The 15,669-nt window shown below is 53.3% G+C and overlaps 2 protein-coding genes across 5 annotated transcripts in view; both read right to left on the bottom strand.

Moving 5' to 3' along the window:
• Positions 1-15,669, bottom strand: part of KPNA1 (karyopherin subunit alpha 1) — a 484,825-nt gene that overhangs the window by 237,293 nt on the left and 231,863 nt on the right. The window lies entirely within an intron of this gene.
• The window catches only part of MIX23 (mitochondrial matrix import factor 23), a 66,500-nt gene continuing 53,122 nt past the window's right edge, over positions 2,292-15,669 (bottom strand). For 3 of the 4 annotated variants that reach the window (XM_032765347.2, XM_032765350.2, XM_032765351.2), the window contains 2 exons: positions 7,788-7,889; positions 2,292-2,535 (listed from right to left, as the gene is read on the bottom strand). In XM_032765347.2, coding sequence (XP_032621238.1) covers positions 2,401-2,535; positions 7,788-7,889 — 237 coding nt within the window. In that variant the 3' untranslated portion in view covers positions 2,292-2,400. Of the gene's footprint in view, positions 2,536-6,929; positions 7,020-7,787; positions 7,890-15,669 lie in introns of all 4 variants that reach the window. The other variant, XR_004371680.2, reaches the window with a different exon arrangement.

The following is a 15,669-nucleotide window of genomic DNA, read 5'->3' as shown; positions in this document are numbered from 1 at the left end:
CACTCCGGGGGCCCCCACCCTGAGTCCACTCACTGGCTTTCCCGGGCTTGGGCCTCTGCAGCAGCTTGGCAGGGAGGAGCCACCTTCCGGAGGCACCGGAGAGTCAGAGCATCCCACTTGCGGCAGCATCGAGCCCCAGTCATAGAGGAGCCGGTGCTGCAGAGAGGGCCAGCAGTCCTGCAAAGGTGGCAGCACCCCTAGGGGGTGCAGCAGATGCATGCAGGTGGTGGCTCCCATGCACCCCCCAGCCTCCACTGGGATCTGCAGCTCCCAGAAGTGTGAGGCGATGCTGCTCCTCCCAGAGCAGGCTCAGGGCTCCACGCCCCAGCAGCGGCAGCTCACATGCCCGGGAGCTGCAGAGCCCGAGCACAGTGAGGGAGGAGCCAGGGGGCACACAGGGGCCGGTGCCCACGTGCATCCACTGCAACCTGCATGAGCCCCCCAGGGCGTGTGCTGGGCCACAGCCTGGGCAGGAAGGGCAGGGCTGCTCCCCACTAGCGGCGCCGCCACCTTTGAAGGGCTGCTGCCCCCTTGCACTGTGCCAGCTCCTCCATGACTGGGGCTCGCTGCCCCCGCAAGCCGACGCTCTGGCTCCCTGTTGCCTCCGAAAGGCGGCTCCTCCCTGATGAGCCAGGGCACAGCTTTTTGGAGCCCCCAACCACATGGCGCCCTAGGTGACCACCTAGTTTGCCTAGTGGTTGCACCGGCCCTGTGAAAGATTTACTTGAGGCGGAGTTGGTGGAAGAATTCTTCTAGTTCTCTAAATGAGTAGTAATATTAGCAAAAAGCAGCAAACCAGGAGAAATGGGACAGTCAAGCTCATGGACTAAGCAGATTCTAATGGAAGCATTTTGGGGGAGATTCAGTGCTGAACCATTTGTATTTGGGTAGATCCAGTACATTTCCTTGGGGGTCTGTCATAAGTTAGAAGCAGTTATTTACTGCTGGAATAAAGACAGACCTTCTGTTACATGTGTGACAAACTGGGACTGTTCTTACTGTGGTCTGTGAATGCTGAGTGGGGGGTGTTGGCCTGGGAGGATGGCCTGCATTGGGAGATGGGAGACTGGCCTTGAGGGAAGATGCCTGAGCATGTAACGTGAGAAACCAGGAGGAGGTTAGAGGCCAGTGACACATCTGCCCGGGAAGCTGAACAAGAGCTAGGGGGAGGAGATGCTGGGGAGTGAGAGTTTTTTCAGGAGAAGGCTGGGGAATGGAGGGAAGCACAGACAGGGCTCTGACCCCCTCAAAGGGGTTGTGATGCTCCTGGGACCCTGTAAATGGGTTGGGACTCACCAGCTGGCGCCTCCTGCAGGTGACTCTGGGAATTAGCTCATTCCAATGGAGCGCCCCCTCCTGGTGATGTCCCATCCATTGTTCTGCCCTCTGCTGCTGTGGCTGGACCCGCATTGCTCCCTGCTCGGCGGCATCCTCTTCGAGGCCACTGCCCTCCAGCAGTGTCCCTTAATCCATCTAGACCCCCTTCTGGGGATCAGTGATCAGCAGTCCTCCACTCCAGCCACCATGTGCAACCACATACCCCAAAGTCTAATCCCTCTTGTCAAGGATCTGGCATAGGCTGTAATGGCCGCTCCCTATGGCCGATGGCTGGGTGTACGGCAAGGAGGAAGAGGGCGGGGGGACCCAGGCCTGCCCTCTACTCTGGGTCCCGGCCTAGGGACCCTCTGGCATCAGCCTTGCTGTCCTCTTTCTTTCCCCTCCTCTGTCTGTTTCCCTGGGCCGCTTGCCCTACGGCCCCTTACACCCGCTAGACCCTTCCCTTCAGGGCCTGCAGCCTGGCAGCTATGGGCTAGAGCCTTCTAGCCTCCCTGAGCCTGCCCAGCACTGCACTGTCTGCAGTGCTAGTCTCCCCCTTGGAGACTGATCTTCCCCTGTCAAAGGCCTGGGACAGACTGACCACTCCTGCTTTGGGCAGCCTTTATATATGGGTGAGCCTGGCCCTGATTGGTTCCCTCCAATCTAGGCCCTGATTGGCTCCCCATAAGCCCTTTTATGATTGGCTCCCAGGCTGTGCAGGCTTCCTGGCCTGCCACAACCCATCCTCCCAGGGAGTGGGGCAGTCTGCCCCACTACAGACCCCAAGATGGACCTAACTGGGGAGGATCCTGTTGTCTGTGCCTGCAAAACCTGTCTTGGACTGTGTTCCTGTTGTCTAAATAACCTTCTGCTTTACTGGCTGGCTGAGAGTCATGGTGAATCGCAGGAAACCAGGGATGCAGGGCCTTGACTCCCCCACACTCTGTGGCAACATGCAACAGAGAAACACAAACTTAGTTTTCAAAATCAGATTCATTTTATTTTCATCCATGTATTGGCACTGACAGTATGAGCTGGGAATCTGTTCCTCTTTCTGCAGAACAGCCCGTCTCAAGCATCTCATTAAAAATAGGTCAGTGGATCAGCTTTGGTTTTGCCAGTCTCATAGCTGGTAAGACTGGGCCCCTCGTTCTCATGAGGAAGGCTTTGGAACACCCTCAAGTGTACACACTCATCAGTGCTGTTGCTGACAGAGACCTGAAAGACAAGGAGAATGGGACAGCCATGGACTAAGCAGATTCTAATGAAAGGATGTTTGTGGAGATGCAGTGATGAACCTATGAATAGCTACAAAATAAAAATTAAATCACACATGGTACCATTCAATACCCTAAACCTGGTCTGTAGAGACTGTCACATCTCATATCACATGTGCAAGCAGAAATGGGCTTGTGTGTCCAAATTAGGGTGTTCTTGATGATCAGCAGAAATAGAAATTTTATCCTTGCACTCAGCAGGCCAAATTCAGTCCTGCCACAAGAAGATGTCGCTTCCATTGGTTTCTCCAGGAGTTGCACCTATTTACTCCTGGGCTAAATTTAGGTCATATTCTTCCTACCTGGAAATTGTCCTTCCCACTCAATCCTTTCATCTTCTGCTTTTGCACATAACCTTGGGGATCTGAATGAAGTCAATGAGAGTTTGCTTTACAAAAAATCTGATAGAAAAACTGATTGAAAACTTTGGGGTTTAACTAAGGCAAAGTCTCCTTGACTTCACTCAGATCACAGGCCTAGACTGGCTGTGAAAGAGTTAACCCTTCTTGCCCTAGGAAGTCCAGAGCTGTATGCAAAGACACTGGGGCAGGAGCAAAGAAATCTGAATGCTGGGGTGAAGTAACACCCTCGTAGGGGCTGGGTGAAGATTTTGCAGACAAATATTTTATTCACCAAAAAATGCAGTTTCAAATCTCTCAAGTCAAAAAATATTTTTTGGAGATGCTAAAACTGTTTCAATATTTCCAAATTGATTCTTTTTGATTTTGGAGTAGGGGGCGGGGAAGAGGTTTACAAAATGTCTAGAGGGGGAGATGATTCAGTTCCACCTTATAACTTTTAGTCCAAGTGGTTGAGGGTACTCAGGTGGGATATGGAAGACCTGGGTTCAATATTATCCTCGTTTGATGTGCAGAAGGGAGTTGATCTGGTGTCTCCTGCTTCTCAGGAGAGTGCTCTGACCAGTGGGCTATGAGGTATTCAAGAGGAGGTTTCTCTGTCTTGCTTTTTGAAGCTGTTCCACTGGGTAGAAATAATCAGTGGGCCAGAAACAAAGAGATTGCCCTAAGCAGCAGGCAATGGAGTCACTCAGCTTGGAGGTAAGAAACACAAATTCAAATTCGATCCCCTGCAAGTTGTCTCCTGTTGTAAAAAAAATCCTGTTTTTTTAAATCTCTCTTGGAACCACCCAACGTTTAAGCACCACTGATATTTACAAAATCCACACTCAGCTCCAAGTAACTCTGGAGGTGCCTATATTCCCTCAGCACCTAAATTTTTGCTGTAGAAGTCCCCTAGTTGCCTAAGTTTCTGCCACTGGGCACATCACTAGTGTCTCAAGCAGATGCCTAGACATCTAACTCACACTTAACCCCCTGCGGGATTCTCATAGTAGGCTTTGTCATGCCTAGCTTACCTGCAGGGCCTGATCCAGTAGGTGTGCTCAGAGCACACCTGACACCACAAAACATGGAAAACATCCCTCATGATGTTTAGCCCAGTGGTGTCACCTGGGCTATGTGAGACCCCGTTCAATTCCCTCTTCTGCATGACAAGACAAAGTTGTTCATGGGTCTTCTACCTGTCAGAGGAATATTCTAACCGCTGGGCTATAGGATAATCTGAGGCAGAGGCGCTCTCTGAGTCTCCCACTGAAGCTGTTCCACTGTGTAATAATTAAATATGCACTGGCCCAAACAGAGAGCGAGTGACTCCATAGTTCAGTAACTAGGGTACATGCCTGAGAGGTAGACACCATCTTCAAATCCCTTCTCCCCACCTGGCAAAGGAGGGAAATTGAACCAGTCTTCTACCTCCCAAGCAAGTACCCTAACCACTGGGGTAAAGGATGTAAAGAAGTCAACTTGCTCCTCCTTTCCCCTCTGGCTTTTTTGTGGGAAGTCAGACTTGTGCCACTCCTTGTCTTGCAAGAAACAGCTCAGGCACCTGATGCCAGGAGAAGGCTTTTTCATAGATTAATAGATTCTAAGGCCAGAAGGGACAATTATGATTATCTGGTCTGACCTCCTGTAAAACACAAGCCATAGAACTCCCTCAAAATAATTTCTAGAGTAGATCTTTCAGCAAAACATCCCATCTTGATCTAAAAATGTTCAGCTCCGGAGAAATCCATCATGGCCCTTGGTAAATTGTTCCAATGGTTAATTACTCTCATCATTAAAAATATACCCCTTGTTTCCAGTCTCAATTTGTCTAGATTCAACTCTCAGCCATTGGATCGTGTTATAGCTTTCTGTGCTAGACTGAAGAGCCCATTATTAAATATTTTTTCCCACGCAGATATTTACAGAAAGTAATGAAAATAACCCTTAACTTACTCTTCGCTAAGCTGAATAGACTGAGCTCCGAGTCTCACTATGAGGCATGTTTTCTAATCCTTTCATCATTTTTGTAACTCTTCTCTCAACCCACTCCAATTTATCAACATCCTTCTTGAATTCTGAGTACCAGAACTTGACACAGTATTCCAACAGTGGTCGCACCAGTGACAAGTATAGAGACAAAATAGACTCTCTACTCCTACTTGAGATTTACCTGTTTATGCATCCTAAGATCAATGTCAGACTGACAGGTCTATAATTATCCAGGTCATCCCATTTATCAATTTTAAAAATTGGCATTTAAGCTTTCTTCCACTGCTCTAAGACTTATTGAAAATCAACATTAACAGATCAGTGAACTCCTCAGCCAGCTCTTTTAAAACTCTTGGATGCACGTTATCTGGTACTGCTAATTTGAAAATGTCTAACTTAAGTAGCTTCTATTTAACATCCTCCAGAGATATTAGTGGGATAGAAAGATTGTTATCATCACCATTAGGTAGAGATTATATCTGTTTTCCTCCAAATACAGAACACAAATATTTACTGAACACTTCTGCCTTTTCTAGGCTGTGACTCCCAAGCAGAGACAGGAGCCTGTGTCATTCTGTACCTCAAAGTAGCACCATGGAACACCCATATTTACCTCTGTCATAGAATTATGATATATTTCATACACAGCAATGCTATATAGGATATCATATGAAAGGTCATGGTCTGCTGAAACCCATTGTTCTGTTAAAATATATATATCATTAGTGTGGATGAGGTTATAAGATTTTGCTGTATGGTTGTTAATGAAATAGTTGTGAGTTTGGAAGTCACTCAATACTAGTTTTCCAGGGACCACAACAAAGGAGATTACCAACATCCGGGCAGGGCGTTGAATGATCATCACCTGCCATTGACCGGCAGGGGAATAGTATACAAGGGATTTACAATTCAATGACTGTTGCACAAGCACCACACATTGGGGACTGCTCAGTGCTAAGACTCAGTTGCACAAGACCACAACAGTCAACCCTGTGACTCAGGTAGGCCCACCAGGCATGCCTGGGCTAGTGTCTTCCAGGCACACAGACGGAGGAGATACAATAGAGGACAGTGGCATCATGCTTTGGCCTTTATCCTCCCCCACCTACACTGGAAGCAACAAGAACACTTGAAAGACAAAGCCTTGAACTGAGGAGACTAGTCCCAGGCTTAAAGGGGAAGCTTGTGTATTAAGAACTTAACTTTAGTGAGAAAACTGCTTGGTCCAAAAAATACTGCCTAGTCTAATAAAAGATTTAGACTGTGTGATTACCTTTTATTTTCTTTGGTAACTCTCTCTGACCTTTTATGCTGAACATTTATAATCAGTTAAAATCTACCTTTCTGTAGTTAATAAATCTGATTTATATTTTACCTAAAGCAGTGTGTTTTGCTTGAAGTGCTTGGGAAATCTCAGATCAGTTTACAAAGGCGAGTGTGTGTCCTCTCCACATCAAGGGAGGGGCAGACTGGATAATAAAAACTTACACTGATCAAGTTTCTGACCAGGAAAAGATGGTATAGTTCTGGGCTGCAAGGATGGGGGCTTGGGAGATTTGCTGGTGATTTCTCTGTTGATTTGTGAGTGGCTCAGGGAGCATTCATGCAATTTAGCTGGGTGTGGGGCTCCATGTGCTGAGTGATAACAGTGCCTGGAGGGGTTAGCTGCTTATCAGTATCAAAGCATTGTAAGAGACAGCTCTGGCTAGAGAGTTAAGGGGGCACAGTGATACCCCAGTTCCAGTGCCTAACTCCAGACTGGAGTTAGATACCACAATTCTTTTAAGGGGAAGCACTCAGGACAGACACCATTCTCATCAATATTTCCTATTGGCTAGCTTAAGCATCTTCTCATTCATTGTGCATGCTTTTGTGGGTTCTGTTCTTAGGCTCCAAACTTTCCCCATCCATTGTGCACAGAGCCTGAACACCTAATTCAGGGTTTGCAAACTCCAGTGGCTGACTAAGCACGTACAAGTTAGAGGCTGCAATGCTCACCTACCTTAGAAATCTTCTCTATTCATGTCCCTCAGACAGCTGCTCTCACTGGCAATCCACTGGGAAAATTTCAGTGGCAGGAGGCAGAACATTCCTAACAAATGGCCATAAGTGACTGGACTCATTGCCACAGGAGATCAGAAAAAAAGAGTTTCTAGCCTTGTCCCTTAAGAAAGAACCTTGGAAAACATAAATGGATCAAAGGAACAAGGGGCTGGACTGTACTTCTGGAGCAAAGGGTTGTGGGGACATAAGACCTACCCCTCCCAAACACACACACAAGCTGTATTGTATTTAAAATTGCTCAGGAGTTTGAGGTGTGTACCTCTCAGTAACACTCCTCAAAATCCCCAGGACGGCCCTATGCCTAGTGGGCTGATTATGGTGAATAGGATTCTATTTCCTCTCTGGATACAGAGATGGCAGGAAGGAAAAGCCATTGTTTTGCCAGCCTGGCCAAACAACAGCTAAGGCCAGCTCTGAGGATGACAGTTGAGAAAGCAGTTGAATGGAGATCGCCCTCTTGGCAATCCTAAAATTTTACAATACACAGCTGAACGAGTGTGACACAGGCTTTATAAATACTGAGATAAGATTTAAATGAAATTCACAAAACAAGTTGTTTATCTTTTCTATTTTTGTAGCAAAAAGCACCCAACAACAGGTACTGGCTGGGCACTGCAGAAGCAGATGAGAAATAGTCCCTACCTTGATTAAAAGTCATACTGGGACCTTTTCCTGCAATGTTTGCTCACTATTTGAACATCTTGCTTTAAGGCACTCAGAAGTATACCTACACTCTTCTTCAACTAGAACACTTAAGCAATGAGGGAAGAAGTTGGGGATTTTGTTGACTACTGACCTTAATGAAGTAGTTTGTTCCAGCAACCACCTGAGTTTTATACAATATGGCTACAAAGACTAGATACTTCTCGTTTGCTTTCTCTTCCAGCTGTAGCTTCACCTGTAAAAAGAGGGTTAGGTGGTATAATAGGGTTAGCACACTCCCTTCTCGTCATATGTCTACAGCCTCTGTCTCAGCTTCTCAAAAAAATGCACATAGCGTGACATACAGCACATAACATTTCCCTTTTTAGGGCCTTGCTTATTGACAAACAATTCAACTCAACTCAGATCTTCCAGTCTTATTCCCTAGTGTACCTATTGGGTTTCTGGGAACTGGGCATGAGGAAGCCTGCCCACTGCTAAAGGATCCCCATCCAGCCTAAGGGGAGGATCTACAGGACCTCAAAAAACCCAACTGATTTCGGGGGACAACTAATAAAAGAACAGGGACAGGAGTGCAGTCAAAGGGTCATAAGAAGGGAGCCTGACGAGGACACCGAGCAGAGAACCCCAGACAGCGCCCACTGCCCCTCGAAAGCGTCGAGGAAGCCAGTGGATGCCGCCCAGAGGAACTCTGCCCAGATACGTGAACAGACAGAGGATCGGAAACAAGCCCCACAGTCACAGGAGTCTCCATTGGCCAACTGCCTCTCCCTGGTTGCGTAGATAGCCATTTAGCCAGGGCGAGGAGGAGGTTGACCAGGAGGTCCCGCGACTTTGTGGGGCCACGGATAGGGAGTGCATAGAGAAGGAGGTGAGGGGAAAAGTGCAGCCAGAAACGTAACAGTATATTGGTGAGGAGCCGGTATAGGGGCTGCAACCTGGCGCACTCTAAGTAAATGTGCGCCAGGGTCTCCCTCGCGCCGCAGAAGGGGCAGGTGTAAACCACACCAAATACACGCTGTTGTACAGACAAAACTACACAGGATCTTTACAGGGGGCAAGACAAAGATGCCATATTTATTATGATAATCTGATTTATGACCAATAACTAATATCTTAATCCTTATATACACACACACACCAGATGTTCTGCAGCTGCTGCATAGTTACCAGTCCTGAAGATAGCTTAAGTTCATGGCTTGATTTTGCAGCTTGGGTTCGTAGCTTGTGGTGGCTAACTGGCCAGGAAAGCCAGGCACAAGGACGAGCTGGATCTCCGTTGGGCCTGCACCAATGTTCTTCCATGTTGGAAGGAGAATGTTACCCTGCGAAGTCTCCCATCTCACCCATCCTTTTTGTAGGTTTTAGTTTGAATCCAGAGTCTATAGGTCTTGCTGTGTCACGCTGCCTCTGGGTTTGGTGATTGATCGCCCGTCAACTGCAGGTGTGACCTTCAGCCTGGAATCTGGCTTTGATCTTCCTTCTGTTGTATCTTTTCTTTTTAGGGTGGACTCTTCTTACTTTGTTAAGGCTCTTGTCTGCATCTTCAGCCGGTGGGGTTTGAACTTTATTTCATCAGGACAGGCTGGGGCTGGAGGTTGATTCCATCATCCATATAGACCTCAGTCACACATCTAAACTAAACTAAAGATTACAGCAGAGTTTGCAAACATGAAGGTTGGAGGAAGCTTTTACAAAATGGAGTGACTGTTTTAAAATGGGGTTTGAACTACAATATGGCAAACAGTGAACAGAAGTTACAATACAGACAAGTGTAGTGGATGGCAAACAGTGAACAGGAGTTACAATGTAGGCAAGTGTAGTGAATGGTGAACAGAAGTTACATTAATAAAGTGATTAAAAACAAAATTTCATTTATCAGTTCTACAATGCCCGTGCTCATGACCCCATGAGGGAGCCACCAATTGATATCCCCGGTGGGCCTCGGGGCCAGCCTCTACTCTACCCTGGTTTATCAGGGCTCCTCACCCTCCAGAGGTGGCAGGAGGTCCCGTCACTTTGTGTTAGAGTGGGACATGAGGGTGAGGAACTGAAGGGTGTGGAGCACGAGCGTGTACAGATGCCTCCTTGGCACGGTTTGGAAGTGGACCGGCTGCAGGTTGTGCAGCAGGCTTGCGAAGAAGGGGCGGGGAGGCCGGTTGGGTCCACGGGGCAGGGGCCCGATGAAAAGGTCCGGAGGGCTCGAGGTGGTGGGTGGACGGGGCATGCCCTCTCGCAGGACTCGGTCGAGGTAGACCCGAGCAGCGGGCGGCAAAGCGGTCTCCCACCTCCTCTAGTACACGCCAGGGAGTACAAGGTCTGGAGAGCCCCATACGCTGAACGAGTGTCAGGGGATCCAACCAGTCTCCCCGGTCGTAGTCCAGGAGGTCTCCGACCCTGGTAGCTTCTGCCAGGACCAACCTCTGGCGTACCGAAGGGGACTCTGCCACCTGCACACGGAGCTGGGGATTGTGTAGCAGGGGCTCTGCGAGGAGATCTGCCCCCTCGGTGGCTGCCATGGACCTGGTCTCAGAGAACAGCTTCCAGGTCCGGAGGAGGTCCTGGTAGAAGACCGGCAGCCCAGAGAAGGCTCGTGGAAGACCCCTCGGCTTGAGATAAAAGAGCTGCCGGTTGTATCGGAGCCCTTGGAAGCGGCACAGGAAGGAGTGCACCAGTACTCTCCATGCCGGGCTACCCACACCCTAAAGAAGCCTCTGCAGTGCCTGGAGGTGGAAGACGTGGGTCTGAGCACGCAGGCACTTCAGGCCCTGCCCTCCCTCCTCCAGGGGCAGGTGGAGGACCCCTGCAGGGACCCAGTGCAGTCCTGGCCAAAAAAACTCCAGAACCACCCTCTAGAGGTCGGTCAGGAAGCCCGGGGCAGGGACCAGGGTGTTGAGCCGGTACCAGAGCATGGACAGGACTAGTTGATTGAGCACCAGTGCCCTCCTTCGAAGGGAAAGACACTGGAGGAGTCCCGTCCATTTCCGGAGCCACTCCGCCACCCTTCCCTGCAAACCTTGCCAGTTCTCCAGCAGAGACGGATGCGTGGCGGAAAGGTAAACGCCGAGATAGAGCAGCGGACCCGCGCTCCACCAGATGGCCTGAAGCGTGGGTGGGAGGGAGCCCGCCTGCCACCCATCCCCGACCACCAGGCCAGAGCTCTTGACCCAGTTGACCCGGGCGGAGGAGGCCGCCGAGTACACAGCCTGGCAAGCCTCCATCTGTGCCAAGTCGCCCGGGTCCTGGACCACGAGGAGCACATTGTTGGCAGATGCCGACAGGACCAGCCGCAAGTCTGGCTCCCGAAGTGCCAACCCCATCAACCTCCTGCGGAGGAGACAGAGGAAGGGCTCGATGGCCAGAGCATACAGCTGGCCCAAGAGGGGGCACTCCTGCCATATTCCCCGCCTGAAGCTGACTAGCTCGGTCAGGGTCCAGTTGAGTCCGACCAAACACTCTGCGGAAGCGTACAGCTCCTGGAGAAAACCCACAAACTGGGACCCGAAGCCTAACACTCACAGAGTGCCCAGGAGATACCAGTGGTCCACCCTGTTGAACACTTTCTCCCAGTCCAGGGACAGGAGGACAAACAACAGACCATCCCTGCACCCAAGCTCCAAGAGATCCTGGACCAGATAGAGGTTATCAAAGATGCCACGGCCCAGGACGGTGTAGGTCTGGTCTGGGTGGATCACGTCCTCCAGCACAGACCCCAGCCGCAGCGAGATGGCTTTGGCTACAATTTTGCAGTCCATACTGAGGAGCGAGACGGGACACCAATTCCGTAAGTCGCAGAGGTCCCCTTCTTTGGCAATAAGGCGAGCACAGCTCGCCTGCACAAGAGAGGGAGGACCCTGCTCAGCAAGGACTCGGCCCAGACGGTGACCAGGTTCGGGCCGAGGACGTCCCAGAACACGCGGTAGAACTCCACAATCAGCCCATCCATGCCCAGAGATTTATTGGGGGGCATGCGACAGAGGGCTTCCGAGAATTCGGCCAGAAAGAGAGGCAGTTCTAGCCGGTCCCGGTCACCCATGCTGACCATCGGGAGCCCATCCCAGAGCACTATGCATAGCGGCATGATCGGTCGGATCTGGGGAGAAAAGGTGTGCGAGAGGGCCAGAACCTTCTACGCACATCTCTGCCGGATCTGTGAAGGGAGTGCCATCCTCTGCCAGAAGGCAAATGACGTGCTTCTTGGCCCCCCCCCCTTTCTCCAGGGGTAGAAGAAGCGGGAGCCACGATCCATCTCCCGAAGGAGGTGGATGCGAGATCAAACAAAAGGCGCCCTGGGCTCGATGGTCTTCGAGGACCCGGAGCTCCTCCCGCTTCTCCCGGCACTCTCCACAAAGGCATGGATCCTCAGAGGTGGCTGCCAGATGCCTCTCCAGCTCTAAGACCTCCCGTTCCAATTGCTCTATCGCCGCATCCCTCCGTCGGCTGGCACCCCGGGTGTAGTCACGGCAGAAGAGCCAGGCGAGCACCTTTCCCACATCCCACCACCGCCGCGCTGAGGGAAAGGCAAGCCACTGCCCTCGCCAGGCCAGCCAGAACTCCTGGAAGGACACCACAAAGCCCACATCCTTCAGCAAGCTGTTGTTAAAATGCCAATAGGCCAGCCCCGGCCCCTCCACACGAATAGAGTCCGTCACAGTGATGAGGTGGTGATCTGAAAAAGGGGTCAGCCAGACGCTGGAGGACTGGGCTCGTGAAAGGTGGAAGTGTGACATGTAGATGGGGTCCAACCAGAAGTGGCACGACTGATGGGCTTCCACCTGGACATAGGTAAACGTGAAGACATCGGCCAGGTGGTGGTCACCCCAGACATCCACCAGGGAGTGATGGTTGACAATCTCCTGGAGGACGTCCGCGGCGGCCGGGCTCTGCTCGGTCCCTGAGTGGTCCCGCTCCTTGAGGGTGGTGTTAAAGTCCCCGCCCACGACCAGGCATTCACGAGGATCCAAGGAGCCGAGGAAGGCAGACGCCTGCTGATAGAATCGCAGGCGCTCCGGGGCGGATGTCGGGGCATAGACGTTCACAAGGTTGACCACGAGCCCCTCCACGCGGACCCGGAGGTGGAGCAGGCAGCCCAGCACAGCCTCAGCGACCCCCAGCACCTCGGGCCGTAGTTCGGGGGAGAACAGGGTAGCCACTCCAGCCGTACGGCCTGTGGGATGGCTAAAGTAGATCCTGTCCCCCCACTCCAGCCACCAGGTGGCTTCGGCGGCCGGATCCGTATGGGTCTCCTGCAGGAAAACCACAGAGTACTCCCCTTCCAGAAGGAAGGAGAGCACCTGGCTCCTGCGGAGACCCACTCTACAGCCCCAGGTGTTCAATGTGGCAAAGGTGACGAATGCCATGAGGAGGGCTGGGGGGGATCCTTATTGGCAGGGGACGCTCATGGACCCCCTCAGGCCACGCAGCATACCATGACCCACCCCAAAGGTGAGCAAGGAGTCACGGAAGCTGCAGACTCACTGGTAAACCGCGGCGCCCTGCTTCCCGGTCCTTTTGCCCTCCCCCATGAGGGCCCTCGCAGCCCAGAAGATCTGGTGAAAATCCGCCCCCATCACTGGACAGCAAGCGGTACTTTGTTGCGGGAGCCCCAGACATCTTCTAGAAACTCCCGCAGCTCCTCTCACAGTGTATGGGGGGGTGGGGTCACTGGCCTCCAGTGATCCACCGGTGGGGCCTCTGGCACAGCCCCATGGCCTACTGAGACAGGCAGACAAGGGGCGGACCCGTGACATGGTGCCCGATGGGCTGGCGCCACATGGCCCACCTCAGACCCCGGCTCAATGGGGGGTGGCGGAGGGCAGAATGCAGCCCCTAGTGGGTCGGGATTGGTAAACACAAAGGCCGCTTCCTGGGGGTCATCCTCTAGGAAAGGGAAGGAGATGGCCCCAGGGCTGGCAATAACGTCGCAGGAGGTGGAGGAGGTAGGGACGGGGTCAGGAGCAGGGTCGGGGAGAGGGACAGGCAGGATCCTGGGACACAGGAGCCGGACTGTCAGGAGGCAGCTCCTCTCAGCCATGCTCGGTGGTTTGAGGGGTAGGGAGGGGGTCCCCAGTGACGCCGGGCCCTGGCTCAATGGCAGCTGCGACAGCCACAGCATCAGGAGATGTAGAACCTTCAGTGGGGCCCCCGCTGGGAAGGAACTCAGTCGCTCCGCACCAATGAGGGATACCCCTGGTAGCTCGGGTCCCAGTCACGAGGCACCGGCCGTCGCCTCAACAGGCTCGGGCAGGTCGAAGAGTCCAAGGGACCCTCAGAGGTGGGAGCAGACACAGCAGTTGGGACGATGGAACAAGGGGAAGGGGAAGCTGGGGTGAGGTCGGCCAGGTGGAGGCCTGCTGGCAGAGGGTTGTCCTCCCCCTGGGTGACCGGGGTCAGACCCAGGGCCTCGATTTCGAACATGGAAGGGAGCTCACCTCCCACCACCCCGGGGTCCTCCCCACTCACGCTCGAGGTGATGCTCACCTCGGGTGTTGCAGGGGGCACAGGTGGCAACGGAACAGGAGGGGCCTCATCCGGGGCCTCTGCAGGGAGGGACTGCAGAGGAGGGATGGTGGTACCCTCCGGTGCTGCCATGTCTTCCCTAGCCAGCACTGGCAGATGGACCAACCCAGTGGGCAAGGTGGAAGGCTCGGTGTCTGTGGCCCCCTTTCTGGTCTTACGGGGGGCTTCCGCATCAGGTGGTAGGAGCGGAGCTCAAGCCTTCCGCTTGCCCTGCTTACCCTGTACTCAGGTACAGCCCTCCATGGCATCGCCTGCGGGCTAGTTGACAGGAATTGGGTCGGGGGGCAGGGATGACGGTTCGGGGACTCAGGGAGGTACTGGTGGAACAACAGGAGGGAGGAAAGATTCCCCTTGGGGAGAGCCATCTCCCATGCCCGGCAGTACCCCTTCCACACCCTCCTCTACAGGCCCTGCCAGAGTGCAGGCGGGGCTCTCCCGCTCATCTGGGCATGCTGGGGGAGGTACCCCTGAGGCCCAAGCAGGAGCAGTGATGGACTGAGCAGGAGGGGCGGCTCTGGGCACCGGGCAGCCAGGGGCGCCGGCGATGACAGGGCTGACACCCTGCCGGGGCTCAAGGGTCCCGGGTGCTCCTCCGTGCCAGGCCAAGGGGCAGTGCCTCCGAACGTGTCCTGTCACCTGGCAGAGGTAAAACCGGGCCTCCCGCGTAGAGTAATGCACCCAGTAATGGGCCTCCTGATAGGGGACCAGGAAAGACCACTCGAGCGCCTCTCTGCCACGCGCCGCCGGCGGCAGTTGAAGCTGCACCTGCAGGCAGAACGAGAGGACATGACGGAGGGCGGGGTCCATGCAGCCCAAGCAGAGAGGGCTCACAACGGAAATAGGCTTCCCTAGTGTAGAGAGAGCAAGTAACAGGGTGGCACTGGGAAGGAAGGGAGGGACGGAGGTCAGGGCCACATGGACATCCAGGTCCTCCAGCAGCTCCAGGAAGACGAACACGCCCCCCACCGCCAGGCCCTTCTCCACTGCCTCCTGGGCAGCAGCCTCTGAGGCAAGGAAGAAGACAACCTTGCCATACATCTTGGAGGCCACCATGATGGCCGTGGGCCCCACCACCCTCACCAATGCCTGCATGTAGGTCTCTACGTGGGGCGAGGCGGGCACCAGGAGGCAACGGACGCCGTGCTTCCTGGTCAAGGTGGGGAAGGGGCCCCGGCTGCTGTAGGTGGTAGCGGAGGTGGCGGTCGGGGGAAGATGACATAGCGGCGGGCGGAGGGGCCACCGCCACCTAGCCATATGCCATAGGGACCGGGGGAGGGGCACCCGCAGAGCTGGTGGAGTGAACAGCAGGGAGCTGCGCCGTGGCCTGTGGCGGGGTCGCGGCTGTGGTGGCAGGCTCTGCCATGGAGGGCTTAGTCTTCCTAGCGGGGCCCTTTCCTTTCTTCTTGTCCTGGCCCTTTCTGCCAGCTGCCATAGTCGGAGGGGGCGAGGGACATGGCAGCAGCAGAGGGCACCCCGTCACCCACCGCTGCCAGCGC

Source organism: Chelonoidis abingdonii, chromosome 1 (genome assembly GCF_003597395.2).
Source record: "Chelonoidis abingdonii isolate Lonesome George chromosome 1, CheloAbing_2.0, whole genome shotgun sequence".
Classification (NCBI taxonomy): Eukaryota; Metazoa; Chordata; order Testudines; family Testudinidae; genus Chelonoidis; species Chelonoidis abingdonii.
Note: the sequence above shows the minus strand (reverse complement) of the source record. Positions and strands in the feature narration are given on the sequence as shown.